The sequence below is a fragment of the Chiroxiphia lanceolata genome, chromosome 12 (assembly GCF_009829145.1).
Source record: "Chiroxiphia lanceolata isolate bChiLan1 chromosome 12, bChiLan1.pri, whole genome shotgun sequence".
NCBI classification, from domain to species: Eukaryota; Metazoa; Chordata; class Aves; order Passeriformes; family Pipridae; genus Chiroxiphia; species Chiroxiphia lanceolata.
Window position 1 is genome coordinate 9,776,983 of NC_045648.1, and position 27,190 is coordinate 9,804,172.

Consider the following 27,190-nt stretch of genomic DNA (forward strand, 5'->3'; position numbering starts at 1 on the left):
AAAATGTAAGCGAACAAGCGTAAATAAATTAGCTACTGGAGGAAACTGACAACTATCACTGTACATATCACTTACTAAAGAAGTGCTGAAGCAACCTGATTGTTGAAGCAATCAGTACTGAACGCTGATTTTCATAAAATGTAATTAGTGTAAGGCTTTGCAGACTGCTTCACACAGTTGTCTTCACGCAGGTCCTCCTTCCACCTGTGTTCTATCACACTGGGATGGCTGACAGGAAAGCTAAAAATGATCACCAAGAGCAGAACAAAAAGGTTATTTTCATCAGCTGAACACTTTCAAAAAACAAAACAGATAGAACAGGCAGAGCACTGACGCAGCATCATGCTGGAGTATGAGCATCACTGCAGCTGTCATGCATCTTCCTAAACCTGCGATTTTGTTTTCACCCCGACCGCTTGCACAGGTCTGTGAGAACGCTGGGTAGGCTTTTCCTTCCTCCGCCCTCTCCGGGCAGCACCATTGGACTGATGAGATGCAGCAAGGCACGTGTAAAAGATAAAGCAGGGAAGAGAAGGAGGAAAAAAAAAAAAAAAAAAAAAAAAAAAGAAAAAAGTCGGTTTTCTACAGGAGATCCTGATCGTCCGGGCCGCCGCGGCCGCGGGGCACAGCCCGAGCCCTTTAAGCCGCCCACCCTCTCCGCGGGCCGGCGGCAGCTGCCGGCTATTTGGCGGCTATTTATACCGGGGCGGCGGCGGGCGCTGGGTGTCCTGCGCGGGGCGGTCCCGGCGGCGGCGGGGCCCGGGCAGGAGCTGCCATGGCCACGGAGTTCCCCCCCACGCCGGCCAGGGGTGGCCGCGCCGCGGAGACGCCGCTGAGCCCGGCGCGGCTGAGCCGGCTGCAGGAGAAGGAGGAGCTGCAGCAGCTCAATGACCGCCTGGCCGCCTACATCGAGCGGGTGCGGGCGCTGGAGGCCGACAACTCGGCGCTGCAGCTGCGACTGAGCGAGCAGGAGGCGGGCACCGACCGGGAGCTGGACTGCCTGCGGCTGCACTACCAGGCGGAGCTGGCCGACGCCCGCCGGGCGCTGGACGACATCGCCATCGAGCGGGCCACGCTGCAGGTGGAGCTGGGCAAGATCGGCGAGGATCACCGGCAGCTGCACGTCCGGTCGGTGCCCCGGCCCCGAGCAGGCCTCCCTGCCTGGGGACACCCCGGAGAGCCGGCCCTTCGGGGCTCCTGCGGGATGAGGGGAAGGGGATGCTGCTGGCAAGAGCTGTGTGTTGTAGGGGGAGTGCACAGGGATGTTGGGTGTATGGGTCGTGCAGGGGTGACACCCCAAAGGCTCTCTGAGGTTGGAGTGTCTTGGGTTAGGAGACATCTGGATTCCTGTTCTGAAGGTGAGCTGTAGGGACACTACTGGGAGTGCCTCCTCTGGTGGTGCTATGGGGTGGCATGGCACCTGGGTTGGGCATGGGGCTCTGTCAAAATTTGGGGTGCTGGGTGCTCTTATAGAGTATGAATGTAAAGCTGCATGGGTTTGGCACCACACCTGTGTTTACAAATGCTCAAGATGCTGGAAAGTATCTAGAAAGTTATGGAAGCAGTGGAAGGAGTATTTGTATGGAGTTAATGCACATCTCTTTTGGGCTGTTTTGCTCAGGCATTGTCCAGAGAGGGCAGTCCTGGGAGCAGTATAGCTTACCTGGTCCAGGTTGGTACTTCATAGGAGTTTTCCTAGTGGCTTTTGGGTCTGGATTTACATGCTACTGGGACAAGCTGCCTGCTGTTTCAGCTAGACTTTCTTGTAAGATGTGTATCCTGAGCCTGGAATCATCTTGTTGTCTAGTCTTGCCTAGCCTGGAACAAAGGGGTGGCCCAATATAAGTGCAATCACATCCTCTTGAAGGAGGGAAGAGGAGTGTAGTGAAGAGGAGGAAACAAGTGTCCAATCCCAACAAGCTTCCTTTATGGATGTATACAGCATACTAGCACTGCTAATTACTTTAATGACCCATTGTACCCCTAAATCACCTACAGACTTGTAATAATTTGGGTGTCCACAAGCCTCCAACATCTTGTTATAAACATGTAATCATAGCAAACTTAGGCACTAGCTTCTTCTTTTAATGCCTGTATGGAGCAAGTACTGCCCCCTCATAGGCTCAGTAGCTGTTCTGCTTGGGAATAAAGTGTGTTTTTACTCTAAGCTTCTGTTTTCATCTGCATAGTTGTTGTTGGGCTTGTCTCAGTCATGCTGGGTTTTGGCTCACAGATCTGTTTCATAAATCTAACCAGCCACTTGTCTGGACAGTGAGGAGAGGGGTAATGCCTGTTCTAAAACTCTTCTGCTACTCTTTGTGTTTGTATAACTTTGACTTTGTTTATAAAGCTTTAGACTTGGCAGGTATGCAGTCCTCTAGACTGTTGTTTTTTCTTTACTTTAACTAGGTCTTAGAAGTGGTTAAATTTACATCCCATGGGAAATGATATCCAGTACATACTGGTTTCTGAAAAGACTAGACTGAGGTCCTAATATTGATGTGTGTTGTATCTGGGCTGCCCAACTGCAGATGTCTCAGATGACTTGGAACAAACTTTGAGGGTATCGTGCCCTTAATATATACACCCTTTAAATAACCTGGTGGCTGTTTAACTCTTATGGTATGGAATGTCACCAGATAATTTCCCAACAGCATTAAATATTGGCTCTGACTAATCACAAGTTGAGAGACTCAAAGTTTGTGATGACTTACTGCATTTCAGTTTTTTTCTTACTACTTACAGTGGTGACTGGAAGTAGGCCAAGGATGTTTGGGGGGGAGGAGTTGTAGATAAGCATATCAGTTGGTTGAATTCAGAGCCTGAGGAAGGTCAAAGCAACTACAGTAACACAGCAGAGAGAGACAAGACCAGTTCCTTTCTGCATCAGGGAGTATAGATGTGCATTTTACTGCTGAACTGACACACATGGAGTAGCAGCTGAGGCCATAAGAATGAATTCTGTACATGCTGTTGACGTCCTCTGGTCTTGACAAACTGGAGTCTGAACACATACCTGAAATATTCTGGTAAAATTATTTAAATTCTTCAGATCAAGCATATGTGACATCCTGACTTACAGAGAATGTGATTGGCAGTGCCTCAAAGTTTTTACTTGTAATTGATAGTCAGTAACTCACACTTAGTTCTAGAATGGTTGGTATATGGAATAGTGCAGAGTACTGTAACTGTCACTGCTTTCTGCATGATGGTATAAAGTGGTGTTCAGAACCCCAAACTTGGTTTAAAAGGATAATAAAAGCTCTTGTCAAAGTCAGACTCTTTAAATTATTGTTCTTAAAGACGAAATGACTCAGTCCTGGTTTCTTTGAAAATATTTGTCAGGAAAGAATCTAGGAAACCTCAGCCTGGCTGTCAGAGGCTTACTCTGGGAAAGTGGACTGCTAAAACACAGATAGTAATGGAATTTCAGTTTTGTAAACACTTTGATTGCAGAATGAAATTTATATTATTGTAGGATGAAACAGTCAATATTATTACTATGTAGTGTTATTGATATACTTACTATCATATATAATACAGTAAGTGGTAGGAGAGACCCAAAAGGAAGGTGAATACCTAGAAAAGAAAGAAACCTGTAAATACTAAAACTATAGCACATTATCTGTTTTTCATAGTTAGTAGAGCTACTTTCCTCCTAGAGTCTGAGTAAAGACTAAATAACCTCTGCTAGCAAAGCACAATGAACAAAGGTCTCTGTAGAGGAGAACTAGAAAAGGCCTTGAACAAGAACTTGATGTAACCAGATGCCCCAGGCCTGTGTTGGAAGCAGCCATACCTGCATCCCTTCTAGCAGATTTTGTGTAACTCTTATTTTAAATTCCAGATGATGGAGATTCCAGAATATCCCCCCCAAGCAATGTGCTTCCATGTTGAACTACTGTTAGTTTTTTCCCCCTAACATCTAACCCGAATATTCCTCCCTGCAATTTAAACTTGCAGCTTTCCATCTGTTCTACAGCAGACATGGAAAATAGATTCCCTTCATGTATGTAAAGGCTGTTCTGTCTCCTGTCACTTTTCTGTTCTCTAGACTAAACAACCCTAAGTTTTTTCCAATCTTTCCTTGCAGTCCAGGCTTTCTAGAGCTGATCAGTCCTGCAGAATTGCTTTGGACTCTCTCCAACTCTGCTCTGTTATCCACTGGAAAACTCATTGTATGAACTAGCACAACTTTGCCACTTGGCAGAAGAGATTTTGCCAAAACAGATTGAGGCCTTTACTCTTTGCAAGCTCAAGTCTGAGTTTTGAGCAGGAACTCAAGACTCTGGATAGTGGGCAGGGCAACTGCAAAGGAGTTTAAAAGTTGGAGTAGTGTGGGGAGTTATCACTGTGTTCTTTGACAGAACTCGCTGTGGGCCCAACACTTTGCTGCCGTGGTGCCAAGCAAAACTGGCAACATAACCCTGTTGGCCATGCAGGCGGTACCCGAGGTGCAGTGCCTGGGCATTGGTCTGGAGATGCCTCTTCCCAAGGCAAAGTTGCTCTTCCCCTGCATCTCCACGGTGGAGGGAGGAGTGCGTGTCCTTCCCGAGGGAGGGCAGTCCCTTGCAGGGGTGCTGTGAGGGAGGGCGGCTGTCGAGCCTCGCTGAGGGGCTGCAGGAGGCAAAGCTCCAGCGGGGCAGCTCCCAGGGCTGGCCGGTGGCCTCCGGGGGACAAAGCTCCCTCTGTGCTGCGGGGAGGAGGAGCGGCACCCCCGGCAGCCACAGCCCGCGGAGGAGGGGGCGCTTCGCCCCGTGTGTGACCGGCCCGGCCGCCTCAGCCCCTGCGGGTCTCCCCGGCCAGGGCCGTGCGGGGTCGGAGCCCCCGGTGCCGTGAGGCGCCTTCCCGGCGGGCTGGTGGCGGCCCTTGCTGCGGGGGAGTGTCCGTGAAGGCTCGGTCACGGAGCGTGACCATCCCTCCCTGTGGAGCTGGAGGCCTGTGCCGTCCCTTCCCTTTCCCGTTGGGAATGCCGTGGAAAATAGCTGGCTTCCGGATAGGATTCGCGCAGAACGAGCTGGAAAATGGGTCAGGAATCTTGCCGGTTAAACAAATGATGCTTGTCCGAGGGGCCTGTCCGGTTTGTTTTACAGCTCACCTGTGCTCTCACCGTGAGCACGATTAACCTCCCCTCTGTTTCACCACAGACCCCTCTGAAGGCAAACACGTTGAAACACGTTGAAAACAAACCCTTCCTCACCAGCTGCAACTTACCAGTATAAAACTTTCACTTGCAGGAATTCCAAAAAAGAAAGTGATTTGAACCTGGCCCAGGCTCGTCTGAGAGACCTCGATGCCCAGCTGATCGCGAAGGAAGCTGACTTAGCCACAGCCCTGAGCGAGAACCGCACTTTGGAGAGTGAGCTCCGTGACTTAAAGGAGGAAGTACTCACGGTAAGACTTGCTCTTGGAATTTAAACTTTGCTGCTATTCCTGCAGTTTTTGCTTGGTTTTCCCCAATTACTTTTTGATATCTAAAAGCAGGGAAAGCCCATTAACTATGGCAGTGAAGAGTAGGCAAAAAGATTTCCACAATCTTGCTGAAAGCAATTGCTACTGATAGTTCCTTAAAACTTCCACCTGTTGCATGCACCTTAAATTCTGTGACCACAGTATGTAATGTTTCTTGTTCTAAGGTCAAAACAAGTTGAAATTTGTAATACTGCTGTAATCCCTGAAGAATTCTGTAATGTGTCAAGGAAGGGAGCCCTTGAGAACCCCTGCTTCCTTATGCTTAAAATCTAGGTAGAATAAGTTCTGACTACTCTTTTTTTGTAGGCTTTTGTGCAACTAAAATGAACTCTGCTCGAGTTGCTACTCTATCAATGCACTTATAAGAGCATAGCTTTAGTATCTTCATGCTTTAATGTGTTCATTGAATAAGCTAATTTCAAATTTGTAAGGATGAAAACTTTAAAAAACCCAACAAAACAAACAGCATTGTATCATTAAAGCAACATACTCCAACACTGGAAGTGTATAATAGCATGTCAGTGTAGGTAGGCTATATCTGGAGGATTTTACTTCATTAAGTGTCAAAGAAATTATATGATGAGTTAGGAAGAAGTTCTAAATATCTGCTGTTGTAAAAGGGGAGGAATGTATATGGATGGTACAATTGATCAGAAGTCTACTTTGAGGAGTCAAACTTAGCTGGTGGCATTAAGGGCTGCTCTGCATTTGCCTTGTGGGAAATCTGGTCTGCATAAAAATTCAATAGGATTCTATCTGTTGGTAATATTCTGGATCCCACTGAAATAAGAACTTAAACAGAATAACCCACTTCACTCAAGCAGCGTGTTTTGGTTGCTGTGGGAGTGAAGTTGAATGATCTGTAACAAATTGGCTGCCTTAATTTGAAAACATGACCTCTTAATTTTGATAACTCTGTCGTCTGTCCTTTCTAGCTGAATCTGTCACTGGAAGATACCACAAAGCATCTCCACAGTGAAATGTTGAGGAGGGTGGACCTAGAAAATCATATGAAAACTTTGCAGGAAGAAATGACGTTCCAGAAGCGCCTTCATGAAGATGTATGTTTTAGCTTATAAACCAGCAATTTTTTTTTTAAGTATCCATGGATGCACTTAAAAGTAAGGTTAAGATGGGCTTAATGCTTAAAAAGGTAACCAGCTGAGCCAACCTATGGCAGCCCATCACCTAATTGAATCCACCTAACTAGGAAGACTTCAAGGAAGTATACAACCTCATGTTAACTGGGATAGTACCAATAGATATCTGGAATATGAGAGAATTTTCTCAGGCTGCTCTTCTGAACTACAATCCCAGTATACTATTTTGTGAAAGTGCATATATTACAGTTACTGTTAAATTATTCCAGATGTTTGCTTGAAGCCTGAAATAAGCGAAGAAATTAAATCTGCTTTAATAAGCAACTTGTGTTCCCAACTTCCTTAACACTTCTTAACGGTGTCTGGTAACCTTTGTGAGAGAAGTCAGTACATAGAACTAAGAAACATGTGAATGTAAACCAGCTTCCTTCTTGCTGGTAGGAATCTTGAAGTGTGTGGTTTAAGTGATAGAATTCTAATTTCTCTAACCAACTGCTACGACTTTTTGAATAAAACAAGAATAGGTGAAGTAACAGTGCTTGAAGAAACTGAAGTGTATCTGCATGTGTTCAAAGTAAAATAAACAATCTATCTAGTGCAAAGAATTAAGTCTTACAATTAAATATGAATTATTACTTTTATTAGTTTGAGCAATGTTGGCAGTGAGATGGCAAAACAATAGTGAGGCAGCTAGCAAGGTGGGCATGCCAGACCTAATGGATGAACATCTAAGATAGGAATCAAGATGAATTACTGTGTACTCAGTGAGAAATGTGCTTCAGGAGTGAAGGAGTCATGAAGCTGGTACACTTCGAGTCTCAAACTGTATTGGCTTGTTTATTCTCTGTAAAATTTCTTCTCCTTCTAGAAGCTCAAGGAGACAAAAAGAGTCCATGAGAGCAGGGTAGCAGAAGTAGAATCTGGCCGTCAGAGAGAATTTGAGAGTAAGCTCTCAGAAGCTCTGCAGGAGATCAGAAGACAACACGAAGAACAAATTCAAGGATACAAAGAGGAGCTGGAGCGAACATTCAGTGCAAAGGTGAGTTTGTAAAGATGACAGTAAAACAAAGCTGAAGTTCTCTGCACCTTGACACAATTAAAGTCATGCTAGCAAGAACAGCTTATCCAATGGATCCCTTGCGTTCAGTGTGGAGCTTCTTGGCATAAGTTCAAATTTCAAAGCAGTGTCAAATTTAGGATTTCTGCAAACTTTTGGTCCCAAACCAAACTGGTTCAAGCATAAATACTGTCCCTTTGGGAAGTGACTAGGAATAGCTGATTATATTTGAGACTTCTGACAAATTTGGGACCAAGGTGTGTATAAAGCGATTTCAGTCTTGAATAAAGCCTAACTTTTTCTATGCTCTAACTTATGTGCCAATTCAGTGAATTCCTTTGGATGCTTCTGTTTCTGTTTTGACTGGAAATTCTGAGTGCCTCTTGTAGGAGCACTTTATCCTTTCTTGGAAAATCTCAAGATTGAGCTATTTGTAGAGCAATTCAATGCTGCTTATAATGATGCAGGAACTCTTTAGTAACAGACCTTTTGGGGAAGAGCAATAATAGTTTGATATGCACACCCAATGTCCTGCAGCCCTATGCTCTGACAAGCAGCTTCTAAATATATTCTCCATTGTTCTTCTGGAGAATTAATTTACTTAATGTCTATACAAAGACTTCGTGCATCTCTAACTGAAATATGCTAATCCAGCCATTTTCACTACCTGCTTATTGCTGACTTTTTCTGACATAAATGTCAAACTTGTGTAAGCCTCCTTGGAAAGCAGTGAAAACCTTGGAGCTGGATTTCATTCATATCTGCACACTTAAGTAAAACAAAACTATTTCCAGATGTAACAGGTGAAAATTACTTGGGTTTCCTTCTGTATTTAAAATATATGGTAATGTGCAACTGATTACTAACAGTGACTTATCTGCAGATGGAGAATGCCCAGCTAACTGCAAGAAGAAATAGTGAGTCTGCCAGTGCTGCTCGGGAGGAGCTGCTGGAAACAAAGAAGAGAATTGATACTCTGGTATCTCAAGTTAATCAGTATCAAAGCCAGGTGCTGTCTTTATTTGTATAACCTTAGAATTATTTTAATTTAGATATTCAATCGAAAATATTGGCCTCTTCTCTCTAATCCTTAGTTGTGGGGGTTTTTTTTACATTCTGTTCATTTTAGAATGTTGCTTTGGAGAGCAGGATAAAGGAGCTACAGGACTTGCTGGATTATGATCGTGATCTCCATCGAAGGCACATGGCTGAAAAGGAGGAAGAAATGGCACAAGCTCAGAGGCAGGCACAAGAACAGCTGGAAGAATATGAGCATCTCTTAGATGTGAAACTGGCTCTGGATTTGGAAATAAATGCCTACAGAAAGATGCTGGAAGGAGAGGAACAGAGGTAGGCTATGACAAGATCTTCATATGAGGACTTGCTTCATTCAGGACATCTACACGAACTGTATACCTTCAGAACATGGAGGAGATAAGACACAAACATTAAGTATGTCATTAGTGCAGTAACTTAGTTAATGAAGCACAATCTTCTGTAGATGGTATTTATATCCCACATCTAACACATGGTGTAGTAAGATGAAGTAGCTTGATAAACCCAACTGATAAAATTCAAAGGTCCATTAGACGTTCCTCCACTTCCTCAAAGTTTTCTGCTACATCTTAAAGATATATCAAAGACAGTGCTCAAGTTCCATGAATGAAACTGAGAAACTGTATCAACTGCCATCTATCCAGACATGATATCTCTCTTGCCTATAGAGACATGAACTCTCAATAAGAAGGGTCAAACCCCTTAAAATTACTTTTACTGAAGACTGTGTCTGTAGAGACTTTAAAGGAATACTTACTGCAGTTGGGAATCTTTTCTTATCAGTATAAGCTTGCTCTGGACTTCAGGGCTGGAGCTGTCTTCCAGACTTAACAAGCCTTAGCTACTCTTGCCAATAAAAAGAAAATCTTATATTCATGGAAAGCTTGGATAGAGGAAGCTGTTAGTCTTGGTTATAGTAGGAGGATAGGACTGACAAGAAATCAAGCATGTCAGACAGTCAAGTGAATGTTATCTGACTCTCCTCTAGGCTAAGGCTGTCACCCACTCCATCTTCACGCAGCATGGCAACTCCAACAACAAGCAAAGGACGGAGGTTTCTGCATGGGAAGAAAAGGAAAGTGAAAGAATCCAAAAAGAGAGAGTGTGCTGCTGCATTTAAGACTGTTCAGCATGCCTCAGCTTCTGGAAATGTATCCATTGAAGAGATCGATGCAGATGGGAAATTTGTCAGGGTTAAAAACAACTCTGATGAGGTACTTTTGCTTTCATGGCCTTCATTGCCAAGTGTGACTGTGAATGACTTGTAGCTTAATGACAGACTAGAGACTGACTTCTTTGGTACTGCGGGTGTTCTGTTCACAGGGCTGTCTGGGAGGTGCTTTTGGGTGGAGGTGCAATGAGTTCTCTTATGCAGAAATCTAACACCTTCAGCTGTTTGTCATCAGATTCAGGCTAGCACTATCAGAAGTACTACTTATCCTTGATGAACTAAATAGGGTGCTTAGTAAATTGGATCATGACAGTCTCTTATTGCTTAAAAATACTTAAACCAGCTAAAAGATTGAATAGAGATGATGATATCTAATCCATGTGGAGGATTTATCTGACCAATTAGGTAGTTCTTTGACTAGTTTAGTTTGCAAAGCCAGAGCTATTAGAATTAATCATCAGGGCTTCAAAACATGTGGCTTGTAGTCTAGCCTCTTCAGTCTGAGATGCCTTAAAACTTCACAGGCTGTGTATTTTATATGTATATCTGGCTCAAGTTGGGTAGGTGGGCACAGTTCTGATAAACTTCATTTATCAGAATCTACCTGGTAAAGAGCATCATGACCCCCCTTCAATGGAAGGCAAGAATAGGTGTGGCCTAACTTATGGGACTAAGGAGAATCCTAAAATACAAGGAGAAAACATAGGGAGGCTGTAATGGAAACTTGCCTGCTTCCTCAAAATTGGTCACTTTCTTGTATGCTACAGGAGTGGGATTAAAACTGACCCATGAGTCTGGAAAGAACCTTGCATTTGCATCACATGGTGTTGATCTGCAGTGCTGAGTGAAATTTCTTGTCCCACAGGATCAATCACTCCATGGATGGGTGCTGAGACGACATATTGGAAGTGTGTCAGATGTTACTTACAAGTTTCCTTCGCAGTTCACTCTTCAGGCAGGCCAAATAGTTACAGTAGGTAGTGGTTTTGTCAAACTTTCTCAGCTCTGTTCCTGTCTTAGTTGTCAATAGAGATTCCTGTAATATGGAAAACTAAACTGATACTTTAAGTGCCTGAAGGACTAAAGTTCTTATTTTATGTAGTGAGGGAGATGGGGGAAAATCCTTGCAGCAACTTGATCTGAAATGCCAATTAAATTTTCTTTAAAGCTTGGATGAAACCTGGATCATCCCAGATTGGAATGTGCTCTAATTGTGAACAGAATCATTGTACTGTAGTATATTCTCAGGGTTCCCCAAGTATAGTATTGTACTAAGCTAAACATTAGCTCTAAAATTGCACTGTTAAGTACATTTAGATAGCGATAAAGAGCCAAACTCTACACTTGCTGCTCCAAACTGTGTAGGAGCTTGCTCAAGAGATCTGTGAGTGACCAGGAGAGAGGCTCTTGTACACACAAGTTGCTGCCCCAAGCATGTCTGTGACTATGGCTTGGCTCTGTGACTCAAATGTTACGCATGCCAAGCGGGGCTACCTCTGCAGCAGGTAGAAGCTGTTAACAGCCTTTTCTGCACTAAGTGTTTTAGTTTTCAGTTAAAAAAAAAGCTTTACCATCATTCTTAGTATTCCTAAGAATACTTGCCAGGGATCTTGCCAGGGATCACAGTGATTCAGTTTCTGTTACTGGACGTCTTTGGTATTGCAGTACTTGATAGTTACGTGTATTAGACTGAATCCTCCTCTAACTACAAAGATTCTTCAGAAGCTCACTCTAAATGTATTGCAGATCTGGGGTGCAGCTGCTGGTGTAAGCCCAGGTCCAAGTGATCTGGTCTGGAAGTCTCAGAGGTCTTGGGGAACTGGGGATAGTATTGATGTTACACTTATCACAGATGATGGTGAGGTAAGTGAAATAGTAAATAGCTTCTACTGTCCTAATACTAAATTTGTTTGTGCTTAATCTGCGAGGATCCTTGGTGGCAATTCAATTGTATTCTAGGAACTCGCAGAGAGGAAGATAACATTTGTACCCAGAGGAGAAGAAAGCAGTGAGCAAGATGATGATTATGAAGAAATAACTGGAAGTGAAGTGGAGTTTGCATCTCAGGTAAGTTGCCTGAAGTTTAAATGCATGCCATCAGCAGAGTCAGTCAATGGCCACTTCTTTTCCATACTAAATCAAAATACTTCTTTAAGTACTATTCATATCCTTCAACTATTAATGTTTTTCTTGATGTCAGACCAAAAGAAGAAGAAAAAAGAAATGTTGTTTGGTTTCATGATAGTGGTTCCTGTGAGCATCCTTAAGCAGGTGAGATGGTGAGAATCATGCCTGTCATCTCATGGAAAACTTGCTTCATTAGTGGTGCTGCAAGCTCTTGTCCCACATAGGATGTAGCTTGCATGGCTTTGCATCAGAAATGCAGTTGATGTTTTGCTTATTCTCTGGCTGAGTATGCATTAAGATATTTAATACCTTATTACTGACACACTGAAAGGTACAACCTTTAATGTCTATTTCATCTGAATATCTGACTATGTGTTAACTCTGAAGCTGTTATCCCACAAACAGAATGCAAACATTATTTTTGTGAGATGAAGTGACTTATCTGACACTCCAGTGTCCCTGACTTGCTCTTAAGATAACTTCAGTGTGCATTTAAGTTGAATATACTTACAAACCCTGGCTACAAACTTACATGTTGTAATGCCCTGTGCAAGACTCCACAGCCCCTTCAAATGGCTCTTGATTAACCATATTACAAGTCTCCTCTGATATATGTTGGATGCTCCTACTGCACTTTGATATACTGGTAGTGAGGTATCTTTAATTGCTGAAGTTGTCTAAAACAACTAATATGAGGGCTTTAAATTGGTTATAACTGAACAATTATAACTGTCCTTGACCCAAATTGGTTTGTGTCTTGACCTGAAATAGCATTATGTCCCCTTTGCTAGTACAGACTTCAAGGCATGAAGTGCAAGGTTGTGCCCAGCTAAAACCTCCCTCCTGCTGACACATGTTAAGTTACCACAGTTCTTCCTAAAACTGATCCTACACAGTTAAAAGGAGGATTTGCCTCTTAGTTTTCAGACAGATATATTATGAAAATATTTAGGAAATGGTGGTGGGAGCTTTAAGACTTATTGCACTAACTCAAAAACACCTTCATGCTGTCTTTCTTAAGAAAATGTTCCCAAGAACAAGCAATTACTGCCTGCTGCTTGTTTCTTTTTCTTATCTTTTCAAACAGAAAATTTGGGTAAATATGTTCCTACAATACCATGTGGCTTAAAGGATGTTTATCAATCTCCTGACTTGCATGCACATTCTTGTAATATTTTCAGTCTGTCACTGAAGATGGTGATACCCTGTTAATGAGGCTATTGAGAGAGGTTCCATAATGCTGTTCTGCCCTTTAGGCTCTTAATGCACAGCACACACCAAAATGGTTGAAGGAAGCTTTAGGGTCATGAAGAGATTTACCAAAACAAGCTTCTTTTCATATTTAGAGTAGTGCTTCTCCTCCAGGGTGGCTGCTTTTTATTTTAAAAGGTGGGTTTTTTTGAGTTCACTGATATAGCTTGTTTGGTATTCAATGAGGGAAAGCAAAAGTAACTTTTTTCCTTACACCTCTAATCTGTTTTATCAGCAACTTTACAATACAGTTGTGTGACATTTATGGTAAAGAATCAATTCTAATACTTCCAATCAAATGTTAATATCTTTCCTGTCTGCTGAACTCCTGTTAAACTTTTGACATTAGTACCTGTGTGCTTCTGCTGCATTGGTGGTACTGAAGTGGCAGCTTAGTAAACAACAGTTAACTTCTTGCATGCAGTAAAATGATGAGAAGAATGCATGCTGTGCTTTAAAAGAAGGCAGGGTTTTCATACCTTTTGCTTCTGCTTTTACCATCCTAACTAGGGCAGCATGAATCTGCATGCCAGTGAAGTTCTGATGCTTGAGAACTGAGGTAGTGAGCTTGACAGCCTTTCATGAAGGAAGGCACAGGCTCATGTATTGCATGGCCTCAAATTCTTACAAGTTTGTAGTCTTTCTCCCCACCCACAAACCATCTAGTACAGTTCATGTACTGCCTCTCTTGAAAATCTGCTTTGCTTTATTAAGTAACTAAATCTACAGAACACTAAAACCCCTCCATGGCTATATGAGGATCAAGTAGGTAACCAGCAAGAAATAAGAAGTTTGTACACATGCTAATTAGGCTAATGTCTTCATGTTTTCTTGCTGCAGCAAAATGAGGATCCCAGCTGTTCTCTCATGTAATGTGGACAAAGAGACAATCATCTGAAAACATCTCTGAGTCCCAAGTGACATAGACTGTACGTGTTTTGGTATCTTCTGCAATATCTGAAACTTGGAATTCACATCACACCTGATGTCTTCGTAAGAAACATTGTCTAGAACATGATGGAATTTCCTACCTTCTGATACTGGACCCTGTCCTCGGATTCACTGTTACAAAGAGCAGTAGAATGCAAGCTCCATGTGAACTTATTTTTACTTTTATACAGGGATCTGGTTTCCATGACCTGCTGAAAGAGAGGAGGGTACACAGTTTACAAAGCTTCTCAATGTGCTCTAGAAGGATGTTAAATACTTGACAATGAACATGAGGCTGCCTCAATATTTTGATATGGTGTTTCTCCAAAGGTAATTTCTCTTTTAAGCCTGAGTGGGAAATGGGACAGATCACACCCTGGCTTGCCCCTTGAGCAAGTTAAAACATTGTCCTGAAGAGTTATGAGTGTCTGAAATGTTTCCTGCTCAGGTCCTGATGCAGAAATATATGAAAACTGCTCTACAGCACTTGCTGGAGTGAAACACTTTTTAAAATTAAAAGCAAGTTGTAAAAAGTATTTGTGCCTGGTAATACACATACTGTTTCTATATTCTAGCACCTGGAAATCCCCCAGTTTCAGTATTGTATATTCCTAGACACAGAATATCACAGCATAGCTGTGCCAACCTTAACTTGGACAAATGTATCCTGTAAATGTGAAAAAGCATCTCATTCCAACAGGGCAGGTACTGTGACTAGTGTTGTTGGCACTGTTTGAATAGTCCCAACAACAACTTTCTAAGGGGCTAGAAAGAAAAACATGCTAAAACAAACATGAAAACCAGAAAGCACCAACTGTAGTGAAAAATGCATTGAAACAGCTGCTTTTAGAGTGCTTATGTACTGACTCTCTGCAGTCTGCAGCACTGGGGGTGTGTCCAATGGCCAGTTGGGGGAATACTTGACTACTGGTCAGTGTGCTATCACTGATAGCTCTGGGTCCATGAAAAGCCTGTCCTGTAACCCTCAGAACCAGGCACTCAGCTTCTGGGGGCACTGCAGTCAGTCACTCCTTGCCTCTCTTCACTGAACTTACCTGCTGGCCCTGAGGGGGAAAGGAAGGGCCTGGATGAGCCACTGGAAGTACACTTCTACTTTAGAGCAGGAGGGGGGAGTAGCTGAGCCTGCAGATTTATCTAGATGCTGGAATAGTGTTTTGACTGTCTTTTATCTTGCCAAAGGACTCAGTTCCAGACTCAAGACCTTGGTGTTTTAGGATGTAGGTGTTAAGGTGCTTATGCTAACTTAAGCTTTTACATTATTTGAAAGTTCTAGTTTTGAGACATCAAGAGTAGATGTTGGTTTAATACTTGCATTGTAGCAGATCCAAATTCTTGTTCCACCTGAAACCATAGAAATAGCTGCTGCTATAACATTGCTGTATTTGTCTTGATTTCTTAAAACTTTTTTAACTATTAAAGATATTTTTCATGTATATAAAAGTCTTGGATATAAAAGTCATGTATATAAGTCTGGGATTTGAATATTTGCAAATTAAATAATAAAGGTCTGTTTATTCATTGATTTCAGTTGAGTGGTTCAAAAGACTTCAAAGGAATAAACTGGTAAGTTTAGGGACTGCAGAGTGAAGAAACCTTCAGAACTGTACTCTGCTCTCCTGTTTATATTATATTTCAAATAAAGCTTGATTTAAGAGGAATCTCCAGCATGTCAAATAAAACCTTTTTACTGCACAAGGGAGGGATGGTGTTAAGCAACTGCCATGGAAGAGCTAAAGTAGTACACAAGTGTTGATAGGGAAGAGCAACAGTCCAGGAAACAAGTTCTGCTTCCGTTTACTCAATTCACAGTCTACAGGGTAGTTTGTTGCTTTTCCTTAGCATGCAACTTTTTATAAAGGCACAAATAGAAGAATCAATTCTCTGCTATGCAATGGATCCTACTGTGCAAACTGTCTTCCTGACAGCAAACCTTAATGACAGTGGGTAAAGTACATAGACCATAGGAAACCCTAATTGCTAACAGTGTACAGCTTTTGATTTGTTTCCAGGTTACTAATTTTGCACTCTCTGCTTCTAATGAGGCATCTCTTGCAGCTGTCCAGGAGCTCTATACTAAATGGCAAGCTGTCTATTGAAAAGTGTATTGAGAATTCAAATATATATATCTGTGCATGTACATTTGTGCATATATAATTCTTTCCTTTAGGGAATTCTGTTGAGGTAAAAGGGAGATTTCAATTCCTCATTTCTTGCCTGTACGGGAAAGGTAAGGTAGGTGAGATCTCTCTTATAATGGAGGAAAAGCAAAAGCAGCTGTGAATCCCAAAGACTTGAACCTGTGTAAGTTGTCTCAAGCATTTTATATTCAGAACTTCATAGCTACTTTCATTCAAAAACCAGCCAGGGCAATTTTCTTTCCATGTTGTTGCTCTAGTAACTAGTAATTCAGAAATGATGTGCCTGAAGGAGCAGGCTCCAGCAGAAGCTCTGAAGGATAACCCTCCTCTTCTTTTGTGACCATTGCACAAGTCTAGACCAGGTGAGGGAAATCAGAAAGCCATGGGTTTGAGAGCCAGGTGGGGGCCATTTATCCTTCTTAAAAGGAAAAGGGACTGCACCTGTTATACACATGGAATTCTTTCCTCTCTGGGGAATGCTGTTTCAACTGCACTACAGAACCGGCTACAGAGTGAAACTCTGAAGGTGGATTCAAGACAGTTTGCCCATAAAAGAGTTCAGCTCTCTTCTCATCAATTTATCTTGTATGGAGAGCAATTGGCAAAATACCACACCTTCCTCTGGGGCTGCTGACTTGATTTGGTCGCTACTCCATCACTAAATATGCAAGAGATGGCTAATAGAGAAACACAGTGATTCTAACTTAATTTAGTTCTTAAGTACTTAAGATACCTAAATTTGTCCTTAATTTTGAGGCTTTTTTTTTTAGCATATCTTTAGTTATCACATCTTTCCCTCACCACCTAATTTTCTCTTTTTTCTCCTTTCCATCCCTTTCAACTAAACATAAAAAGTAGAAGTGCTTTGATTTTTCATTTGTTTGCAGTAGGCACCAGGGATACCTATTTCTCTCACAGGTGTTCTACATGTTCTATACAACCTCTGTGGAACTAGAAGCAGTTTGTACTTAGTTCCAAGGAATTTGTCTCTTATCCTCCTCCTAGAAAAAAAAAAGTTAGACATTATAAATGCTAAACAATCAGTAGAGAGGTGGCAAGATGATTAGAATTCAGTGCCTGAGGTGTTATAAAACTAATACTTTGTCTTTATTCGTGCATTTTTAATGTAGCATTGTTTTTGTCACCGAAAGCTCATATATTCAACAAAAGTGACCTCCAGTTCAAAAACAAGTGCCAGAACTATAGGTATAGAAGCAGCAGCCACTCTTCTTATCCCACAGAAATATTTATTCAGTTTGGTCAGTAAATTATAGGAATTTTCAATGCTGAGAACTTGTACTTAGTACAACATCATCATCATATTGACAACAACCACTTTGCCTTTTGTCAACATACAATGTGAAAGATGTATTAACTTGTTCACAATAAATTACAGTGTGATAGATGAAAAGAGCTCAATGACATCAGTAACTGAGGAACTGGTTACAGTTAGCTTCACTAACAGTATTTTTAAAAATGGTTTTCAATAGTAAAATCATTGCAGCCAAAGGTAAAAAAAAAATCCACATACAATAATAGCGAGGAAATGCATTTTTTGAGCAACAGTGAGCTACCAGTAAACACTTCATACAGTGATCTTCAAGGCACAAAGCAAAAAAACTAGGTATGGGTTTTTTTGCAGGTTGACAAATCAGGGAAGGTGAAATTTTTTTGAATATAAAATAAATACATTTTAAAAAGACGCATACAAAAGTCAGTAAGTCAGTCAAATAGCAAGGCTTTCACAGAATGCCACACTGACAGAACATTTGTGAATCCATTTCAGTCATGAAATCATGTTCACAGCTCAAATGACACAATCACTGAGGCAAGGGAACTATCACTTCAACATAATTAATGGGGAAGAAGCCAGACTCTCCATTTAACATCCCCTCATACCAATTCTCATCAATCTGATTGGTCAGAGTTATGATGTCCCCTTCCTTAAACCCAAGCTCGCCTTCATTTTCTGGCTCAAAGTCGTAGAGAGCTTGGCAGCAAGGCTGATCCATGTGCACAGAAGAACCTGCCCCAGTGACAGAAAGAACAACCATATTAATCAAGCTTCACAGCATCCCACCAGTCACTGAGCATGAAACAAGGGGTCAAAAATGTAGCTCTGCTGTCCTGTTGATAGGATTTTCCATTGCTTTTACCCACTAACATCTGGTGCTTCTGCATATAGAATACAAGACTAGTTACAGTAAGTTTAAAGTGTAATTCTGTTCCTCCCTTAAGTACAGATGCTACTCCATTTTCATTCCTAGCTGCCTTCCCTTTGAAAAGGATGTTTATCTCAAACTGAAGGTTTGAGTAATCAGTTGTCAAAACCAGTGTGGTCTCTGGAGCAGCTGCCACAGAGGGATGGGAAGGGCAGGAGCTGAGGAAGTAGAACAGTCAACAGGGGAAATGACAAGGAATCATTTAAACAAATTGCAGACCAGCCCAGTGCTCCTGTGTGGATACCACGGGGGCAGGGGCTCTCCCTGCACACACCTGCAGCCTGCAGGCAGCCACCCGGATTGTCACACTCCTTGTGCCTTTGCAGGAGCAAGGCTTCCACCCTCACCTCACCTGAGCAGTGACAGGCACTTCTGGGCTACTGCTCCCCGAGTTCATGGGCTCAAATCCTTTGTTGTACACGTCCCTCTGAACTACAGCAAAGGTTATGCTGGGAACAACGGTGCCTGTCAAACTATTTTAGGGATGAAAACAGTTTTCCAATACAGGATCTGGCCGTTTTTGTGACTTAAAGTGTTTGCCCTGCTATAAAGATCTTCATTCCAAATCACTCTTTTAAAATATTAGTGGTACCATATGCAAATGTAATAGTAAGTACATCTATTTACAGGAAGACAAGTAAATATAAAGTATAATATAAAGTATATTCTACAATATAAAGTATAAAACAGAACCACCATTAGCAAAAGAAGCTAACCTTGTAAATGCAGTTACCTTTTATAAAGGCATTCTGTTCATTGTCTTGGATTTGTGGTAAAGATATATATGTAATATATTAATTCATATTTACGAATAATAACTTATTCTAATGAAATTTAATCTAATGTTCAAATTGTAAAGCTTAGCTCCATGGCCAAGGATAGCCAGAGGTTCAACTGAAGTTCAGCCATAACATATTTTTTAAAAACATATTAGTATATCCAAGTGAAAGTCTGGCAATTTAAAATACATTTATAAAGGAAGAATAGGAGAAAAGATTTCATGCTGTTGCCATGTAAGCAGCAGTGCAACACCTGGCAGCATGACACCTCTAGAACACTAGAACTTAATATTTAAGAGGTTTAACTGCTAATGTAAGTTGTTTAGGTTGTCTTATTTGGAACATTGCAACAATTTTCCAATATACCAGTCTGGACTCTCTCCCCCAGCTATCCCACAGGCTAATCATGCAATCCCCTTGAGGAATCATTTTTTACTGGGTAAATCAGCATACAACTAGTAATGCAATACAGATAGAGTAGCTAAGGTGGCAAAAATGCATTTTAATCTGTTAATCATGGTAATACACAGAAAACTATTAAAAAGAAACTTTTCAGCATTTTCTAGATAAAGGAATTAGGAGAAGGTCTCTTAAGGAAACCAGGTGAGAACTATTCTGGTGATCAGTTAGTGAGAACAGACAGGTGAAAGCATCTTTTTAATTGACAATAATACAACTGGGGCAATATCTGGTGTTATAAAACTGGCAAGTAGGAATTACTTTTCTATTTTGTGGGTATGTTTTATGGTTTATAGCGACAGAAGAGAGCTTTTATTTAAAACAACGGGAGAGAATTGCCAGCAGAGATCCCGCTCAGCAAACCTCCCCAGAGCAGCACTGTCACAGAGCCAGACTCGTCCTCTGCCTGTGGAAGGCTCAGGGTAGTTTTACAGAGACAAACTAAATTAGGGCTGGTCTAATACACTGGTACAGGGGAAAGCCTGGTTCTCCTATTTTTGCTGAAACAGTCCAAGCAGAAATAAAGAGGAGTCAGTTGCCCAGCAAAAATGGACTGTGTTTAAAACCACAAGAGGACTGATTGTGTTAAAAATAGCTCAGCTATTTTCAGCCTTTGCCAAGGTAGAACTGGTACCAGCTCTCTGGAACTGTCAACAGCAGAAGGCAGCACTCAGAATAATTGACAGAGTTCCTCGCTTTCACCAGCTGCTCCAATGGGGCTAATTTATTATTGCAGGCCTGTTAATTTCTGACAGTAAGGTACCTGATATGAGATGGATCACATTTGGTTCATTTTAAGCTCCAAAGAACTGAAAAGATGTCTGGCAGCCTGGAAAGATTTTCAAATAATGGACACAGCCAGCACAACCGGTTACACTCCAGGCTGTAGGATCAGTCAAAGTCTTCATTAGAGTCAGGCAGCTGCTGCTACTGTATAATCCAATGAGACAAAGCTTCCCTGACAAAGGTAACAGGAGCAGTGTTGCCTGACAGTCTGCAACACACACTGGTTAACATCACAGAGCTGCTGGCACCACTCCAGCCTTTTGCTGTCTATTAAACACTTGCACATACATTGCAGAGGTTTCAGCTAAAGAAATTGCACTCTTGTATTTCTGCAAACAGGATTTATGTTGATTTGCAACTCCAAACACATCTCCTTTATTTCTCTAGTTGTGGAGTTAAAACTGTCACACTTTCCTGTCATGTTCAAAAAAGAATTGTCATTAACTTTCACACCACTCAGGCCTGGACAGCAAACACCAGGTTAAGCAAGAAATTGTCTGTGATTTCTGGAGTGTTACAGGATGAAGCCAGAATGCCATTCAATGACAGACTGGTTTTTTACTTGCTTGTTTTCCCCAAAGGGGGTTACTGCCTGTACCTGCATCTACTCTGTCCTCTATACCATGTTGTATACATAAGATAGCAAGACTGTACTTTAATAATTGCAAACTGGAAGCTTCCTAACATAATTAATCCCAGCCTCCCTTGTAGCTGAAGTGAGTAAACACTTAGATGCTTATGTTAAATTTCAGCACGTGGCAACCAGATCCATTTACTTCATATCAGAGTCAAACCTGACAAACAAAACAAGTGAAAGGCATGATGTAATACAGCAATTACAGAGTTCTAAAATGAGCCAGATGATGCTCACAGCTGCAGACGATTAATGAGGATAACAAAGAATTAGAACTAAAATACAGATTTTTTTTTTATCTGTGCTTACTCAAAGCAGCCAAATAAATCACAACATAAAAATTAGGTTTATGTGAATCTAGCCCTGCAAATGTGTGCAAGTCATTAGTAGTAAATAATCCCCATGTGTTAGAGACCATAAAAAGGAAAATACAGTTTCTGCCCCAAGAAGCTGATACTTAACTTGAAACACTGTTGTGAAACACAGAAAAAGTCAGTTCCATGCTCAGATCTGTAATGTGGCAGTTGTGTGAAAGTATCATGGCTTACTTTGAACTGACCTGTCGATCTCCAGGGGTTCTCTAACACCACAATACTACTTACCTTGAGTGACAGTATCAGAGAAATTAAACATCTATATTTTGAGAGGGTCAGTGTGTAAACAGAAAAAACTAAGCATGAAAATACTTGTTTGTGTAGGATGAAGAGGTCAGTTTTCTACAGGAAAAGAGGATGATTGTCATACTATCCCCCTACCATAGGGAGACCTTAAGACATTTAGCAGTTTTGCTTAAAGTTGCCTGGTTCACATCTCTAAATCACAGACCTAAATCTAATCTGTTTCATGATCCTGATTTTAAAAAGGGACAGAAAGGTTTCCCCATTTATGAGCTGGGCATATTGACCCCACAGCACTTCCACAGAAATCTATATGGAAAAATTTTGAGTAGGAAGAGGAAAAGAGAAGAGAATAAACAGTGATTTCACTGGTGATTGTACCTGCTGGGGAGGTAAGCACAGCACTCACACTTTATTCAGGAGAAAAAAAGTGACACATGGTCTTTCTGCTGTTATTAGCAACACTAAGAATGGCAAGAATTGTTACAAATATCCCATTTCTCCTTTTAATCTCTTTCATCTTTGTTTTAGTTCTTTTGCATTCTGACAGCCCTGAGAGACTGAAGCAGTAAGTGACAACCCTTCATTTAATGATATGCAAACAGTTCATGCAACAGTCCATGAATGGAGCCAATGAGTGGAAGTGGCTCACTCCTTCCTTATCTTAGTGGTCAGTGCTCATTTATTATTCAGTTTTCACTGAATTTCAGCTCATTAAAACTGGGATTTTTCTTTAACTAAGTGGGCTGGAAGGAACCTTGAGAATTCATCATCTGTCTTCCTCCCAAAGGCAGGATTGATTACCCTTAAAGGACATCTTGGATCAATTACTTGATGGCAATGATAAACCACTGTAATGTGGTTTGACACACTAGTTTATATACAAATGCTGAATCTGAATCTCCTTTCTCCACTGCACATGCAAAACAGAACAAAATAAAAGCTATGATAACTTGATAAGTAATTGATTGGGGCCTAGAAATTGTATGCTGAATTTTTAATAAAGTTGCTATGGTTTTGCTACTTTCATAAAATAACCAGGAAGTTATTGATCAATGCAAACATCTCCAGTGCTTTGAATGAAATGTGTCCTTGGATCACATGTCTTAGGAACCAGTGGTCTGACCTGGGAGAATGTGCAGAGGGGGTTGTCTCCCTCCAGCCCACTTTTGACAGCAACACAAAAACTACTCTTAGCATTCAGGCAGCAAGGGGAGCTTCAAACAAATCAAGGAATCAGATCTTGCTGGGTGGATTTATGCTGCCAAACTGCTGCAAATCCCCTTCAGTATGGGATTGTGTAATAGCTTCCTCTTGTAGCACAGTGCAAAGAAAATTAAAGAGACATTAGAAGGAGCATGAAGTTACAGCTCCAAGCTTTATTCTTTCACTTTTAGTTCTCTCATTTCTCTCTCAACAACCTTTAAAAAGAAACAAGACTGGAGGGAAGAAGAAAAATGGAGAGGTAGGAAAAAAAATAAAAAGAAAAACATCCAGAAAAAGATCCTAAGTACCATGCCAAGCAGAGAAGGGAACCTTTGGCTTCCTACATCCCCTCTATTTTCTTTACAAAAAATGTTTATAGAAAAATTTGGCTTTTTTTGGTTGTCTTTTCTTTGCATATTGTTGTTTTCTGTGTTTTGAGTTTTTTGTTTGGTTGGTTTTTTTATTGGTTTGGTCTTTTAACTTTCATCATGCACTGCAGTCATTAAGGAGATAGGACAAAATAATTTTATTCATGAGATGAAGAAAAGCTATTTTAATGAGTAGTGTAACCTTACTAATTATTACTATTCATACAATTTTCAACAGTTGATTTTTTTTTTCTGGAATCAGGGCCTAATCAAGGAGGGATCCTATGCCCACACCACCACACCTACTTCAGTTCATTAATGCACATATAATTTAGAGGGCAGTAAAGTAAAAAATGTTAATAAAATCAGTAAGGGTGGGAGTCATCTCTCTGAATTTTACATAGCTAATATTTAATATCCTGTACTGATCATTTATGGTCTCAGACTGTGGAGAAAAATTAGCACCTGGAGATACTCCAGACAGTGATCAAACACACCCACCACAGGCATCTGTCTCTGCAAGAAATTAACTGTTTTCTGCAAGTGCCTCTCCCTCTCTCCTCCCACCCTCAGTGGCAATACAGGGAACATAAAAGACCAAGCAGAATGCCACACCTAAATTTCAGATGGGTGAGAGGCTGTTGAGAGGAACACTGCTTCACAATTCCATTTCCAAATCCGGGGAACAAACTGGAGTCAAATGCATGAATATTGATGTCTCATGGATCCACTGTTCTCATGGTACAAGGAATACCTCAAGCAATACCCTGGCAAAACATCTATAGACACAGTAATTCTGTGGTGACAGACTTACCTGATGTTTTTATGGAAGAACTATAGGCAATCCCATTGTGCTGCTGATTATCACCAATTTCCAGAGTTGTAGTTATTACAGGCTTTGGCTTAAATTCACGTTTAGGCCGACTAGATGCTACATTTATTCTGTAACAGAGAGAAGAGTGGCAAGAGACTGACCTTGAAGGAAGAAGTACTAGCAGAACTTAAGCTCAGGTTCAGTGCTTTGCTGTTTGAAAGGTGGGGTAAAAAAACCTCCTGCTGGTTTTGGTTTTATTGTGGTGGGTTTTTTGGTTGGTTGGGTTGGGTTTTTTGGGGAGAGTATGTGTTTTTAGTAAAGGCTCCTCAATTCTAATGCAATACTTGAATTTCAACAAGTCCCTGTTTTATTTGAAGAATTTTATTTAATACTTCAGTCCTGCTGACAGAGGCATAAAACTTAACAGTCTGAGTTTGAGAAGTGATAAGCACCCACGGCTGCCACTGAGTTCAGCACAAGTTGCAGAAATGAGCTCTCTGGAAAGCTCAACTGCAAATGGCACATGCAGAAACACAGCCAGGACAGAGGCCCAGACACTGCATCTCACACACTGCCTTTTCATTAGAGAAAATGGGAAACAACCATTTGGCCACCACAGCTGCCTCAATACCCCTTCCTGTATGTGCATGTGGCTGAGCTGAGAACTCCTTGTCTCCCTGCCCCCTCCAGCTGGGATGGTGCAGGGTGTCTGCAGACACAGATACCCTCATGTCAATGCTCACAGCCACTGTGCCCACCCTGATCTGAAAGCCCTAGACACTTATCTCGACTCTGCCTTTGCTACGGTGACACTTAGGTCTCTGGTTCTCCAAGAACACATTAATGGCAGCAGCATTTTTAACTTCTCCCAGGATGACACAAAGTACCTGGGCCTTTCACACGTGTGTTACAGCACAGCTGTGTTCCGAGCCAGCTGGCTGGTTCCTCACTGTGCTGCAGAATGTTGTTCTACCTTTAATCTCAACGAAAAGAGGCCAACTCCTCAGCAAAGCCTCCAAAACACAACTCCAGGTATGCAAGTTGAAATAAACTTCCAAACAAAGGGAGGCTGTCCTCATTAACCTCCGCAGATGTGAGACACACTGCACACACTCAGAGCTCCCTGGGCAGATCCTGCATTGCATTAAAGTCTCCCAGCACAGCAAAAACCTGCCAGGTGGCAGCAGTTGAAAGCAGTGGAGTTCAGCACAGCACAAAGCACAGCAAATGTGCATCTGTGAGCTGGTGCTACAGGATCTCCTGCTTCAGTGACCTTCCACAGTTGTGAACCTCGGCTGCAAAAGAGGATCAAAACTTTCTGAGGGGTTCAGTCTTACCGGTTTTGCAGCTTGCTCTGCAGATCCTCCAAGATTTCTGTGGATTGTTTATGGTAATCTAGTGCTGCTTCTACAAACACAGCCAACTGGCTGACTTGTTCTATCTGAAATACAGAGAGGAAAATAGTTGTAAGGAGCCTGCAGTACATTCAGCTGAAGGATAAATGAACAGATCATTCAAAACAGACCTGGTATCTCAAAAGACCACGGTACCTTGTGGAGGCTGTTGGAAAAGAGCACGTGAGTCTGTCAAAGAAACTGCCAGTTGGAAACTGAACAAAACTGAGGTGTAACTTCTAGTTCACTAACTCAGGGCTGGGTCCTTGAGTCATTTCCTCTCACAATGTGCAAATCCCTTCTGCTTTCAACTTCCAAGCCAGCTGTCTGTCAACACCCAAGCCCGAAACATTTAACAGGACATGACCCCTTAGCAGGTGAAAATAGGGCTTTTCTGATCAGAATGTTGGAAGAAATTACACCGTGACAGCTCTTGTGACTCAGACCCATTAGTGTTGATTAGCAATGTTTATAAACTACAGTTCTGAAATGATCTGAACTTACCTCACTAGATGGCAGCATTTATAAACCGATAAATGAAACCTGATTTACCTATTTGGATTTTAAAAGCATCAGCCAATCGTTCAAAAATATGAATGTGGAGGAAAGGGAGAATATGAAGAAGAAAAAAAAAATTCAAAATATTTTTATTTATGAGGTAACAAATAATCTCATTCTCCTAAGACAAGCAGAAAAGTTCAAGCTGTATGAGGGGATGGAGCAGTAATAGATTTGTCCTCTTCCTTTAAGACAACATTAAGAAGACAGACCCCAGGAAGTCTAACATGTTTCCATTCTGTCATGATTTCTTCAGACACTGGATCACAAGAAAATATCTGAGTAAGCTTTCTACAAATGTTTTATGGATCCATGACAATTTTGTGCTATCCTTTGTCTGCTTTTACTCAGTTAAAAAGACCATTAGAAATTCTGCCAGGACTCCAAGAGAGCCAAACACTGTCACACAGCACACAGAAATAAAATGCACAGAACCAAACCAACAGCTGATATAATTCCATCACAGTCAGAAGAGAGTAATATAAACAGCTGAGGACAACACATAAAGTGCCTGGGGTTTGGATGGGGTGGTCAGAGAAAAAGACTGTCCGAACAAGAAAAACTACGAGCCAGAAGAAATATGGAATTGTGTATTAGAAGAGAGAGAGAGAAACTGGGAAAGAGCCAGAGAAACTTGAGGGACTAAAAGCCACTTAGGAAGATGAGCCTGGGACTGGTTGAGTGGGAAAGGCAGGAAGATGGATCTGATAAGAAGTGCCTGCAACAGTGTCTATGTGGGAGGTCTGGAACTAGCTGTGCAAAAACCTGAGAAAGATGTGGATCAGGATTGAGTCTGGAAAAGGCACCTGGCAAGGTGGCTGGGAACCAGACCTCAGAGAGCAGAGACTGCGTGGCAAGAAGACCAAGAGAGGGAGACACCTGGGGAACTGGAAAGGATCATAAGGAAGTGATTGCAGTTAAGATCTCTGCAAACCCAGTTAGACTGGGGTTAGACCACAAGGCTGTAATGAGAAGTTTGAGGAAGACAGACAGATTGAGTCAGCATGGAAAATGGAAGGGAAAGAGCACA

General features: G+C 41.6%; 2 protein-coding genes across 6 annotated transcripts in view; one reads left to right on the forward strand and one right to left on the reverse strand.

Moving 5' to 3' along the window:
• The first annotated feature begins 775 nt into the window (after positions 1-775).
• Positions 776-15,707, forward strand: LOC116792911 (lamin-L(III)-like). 4 transcript variants are annotated; one of them, XR_004359301.1, is made up of 13 exons: positions 776-1,128; positions 5,238-5,394; positions 6,408-6,533; positions 7,441-7,611; positions 8,513-8,638; positions 8,759-8,979; positions 9,674-9,899; positions 10,722-10,829; positions 11,603-11,719; positions 11,816-11,923; positions 12,057-12,127; positions 13,470-13,501; positions 14,075-15,707. XR_004359301.1 is itself a non-coding variant. In XM_032700374.1 (12 exons), exons 1-11 carry the CDS (start codon positions 776-778, stop codon positions 12,096-12,098), a joined length of 1,755 nt encoding a protein of 584 aa, XP_032556265.1. In that variant the 3' UTR covers positions 12,099-12,127; positions 14,075-15,707. The 4 variants fall into 4 exon arrangements, 3 of the variants coding, with proteins under 3 accessions (XP_032556265.1, XP_032556267.1, XP_032556268.1); XM_032700374.1 differs by lacking the exon at positions 13,470-13,501; XM_032700377.1 differs by lacking the exons at positions 776-1,128; positions 13,470-13,501 and adding an exon at positions 4,769-5,028.
• A 1,843-nt stretch (positions 15,708-17,550) lies between these two features.
• SH3GL3 (SH3 domain containing GRB2 like 3, endophilin A3) overlaps positions 17,551-27,190 on the reverse strand; it is a 61,637-nt gene continuing 51,997 nt past the window's right edge. For both annotated transcript variants that reach the window (XM_032700380.1, XM_032700379.1), the window contains 3 exons: positions 25,546-25,649; positions 24,209-24,336; positions 17,551-18,349 (listed from right to left, as the gene is read on the reverse strand). In XM_032700380.1, coding sequence (XP_032556271.1) covers positions 18,144-18,349; positions 24,209-24,336; positions 25,546-25,649 — 438 coding nt within the window. In that variant the 3' untranslated portion in view covers positions 17,551-18,143. The remainder of the gene's footprint in view (positions 18,350-24,208; positions 24,337-25,545; positions 25,650-27,190) is intronic.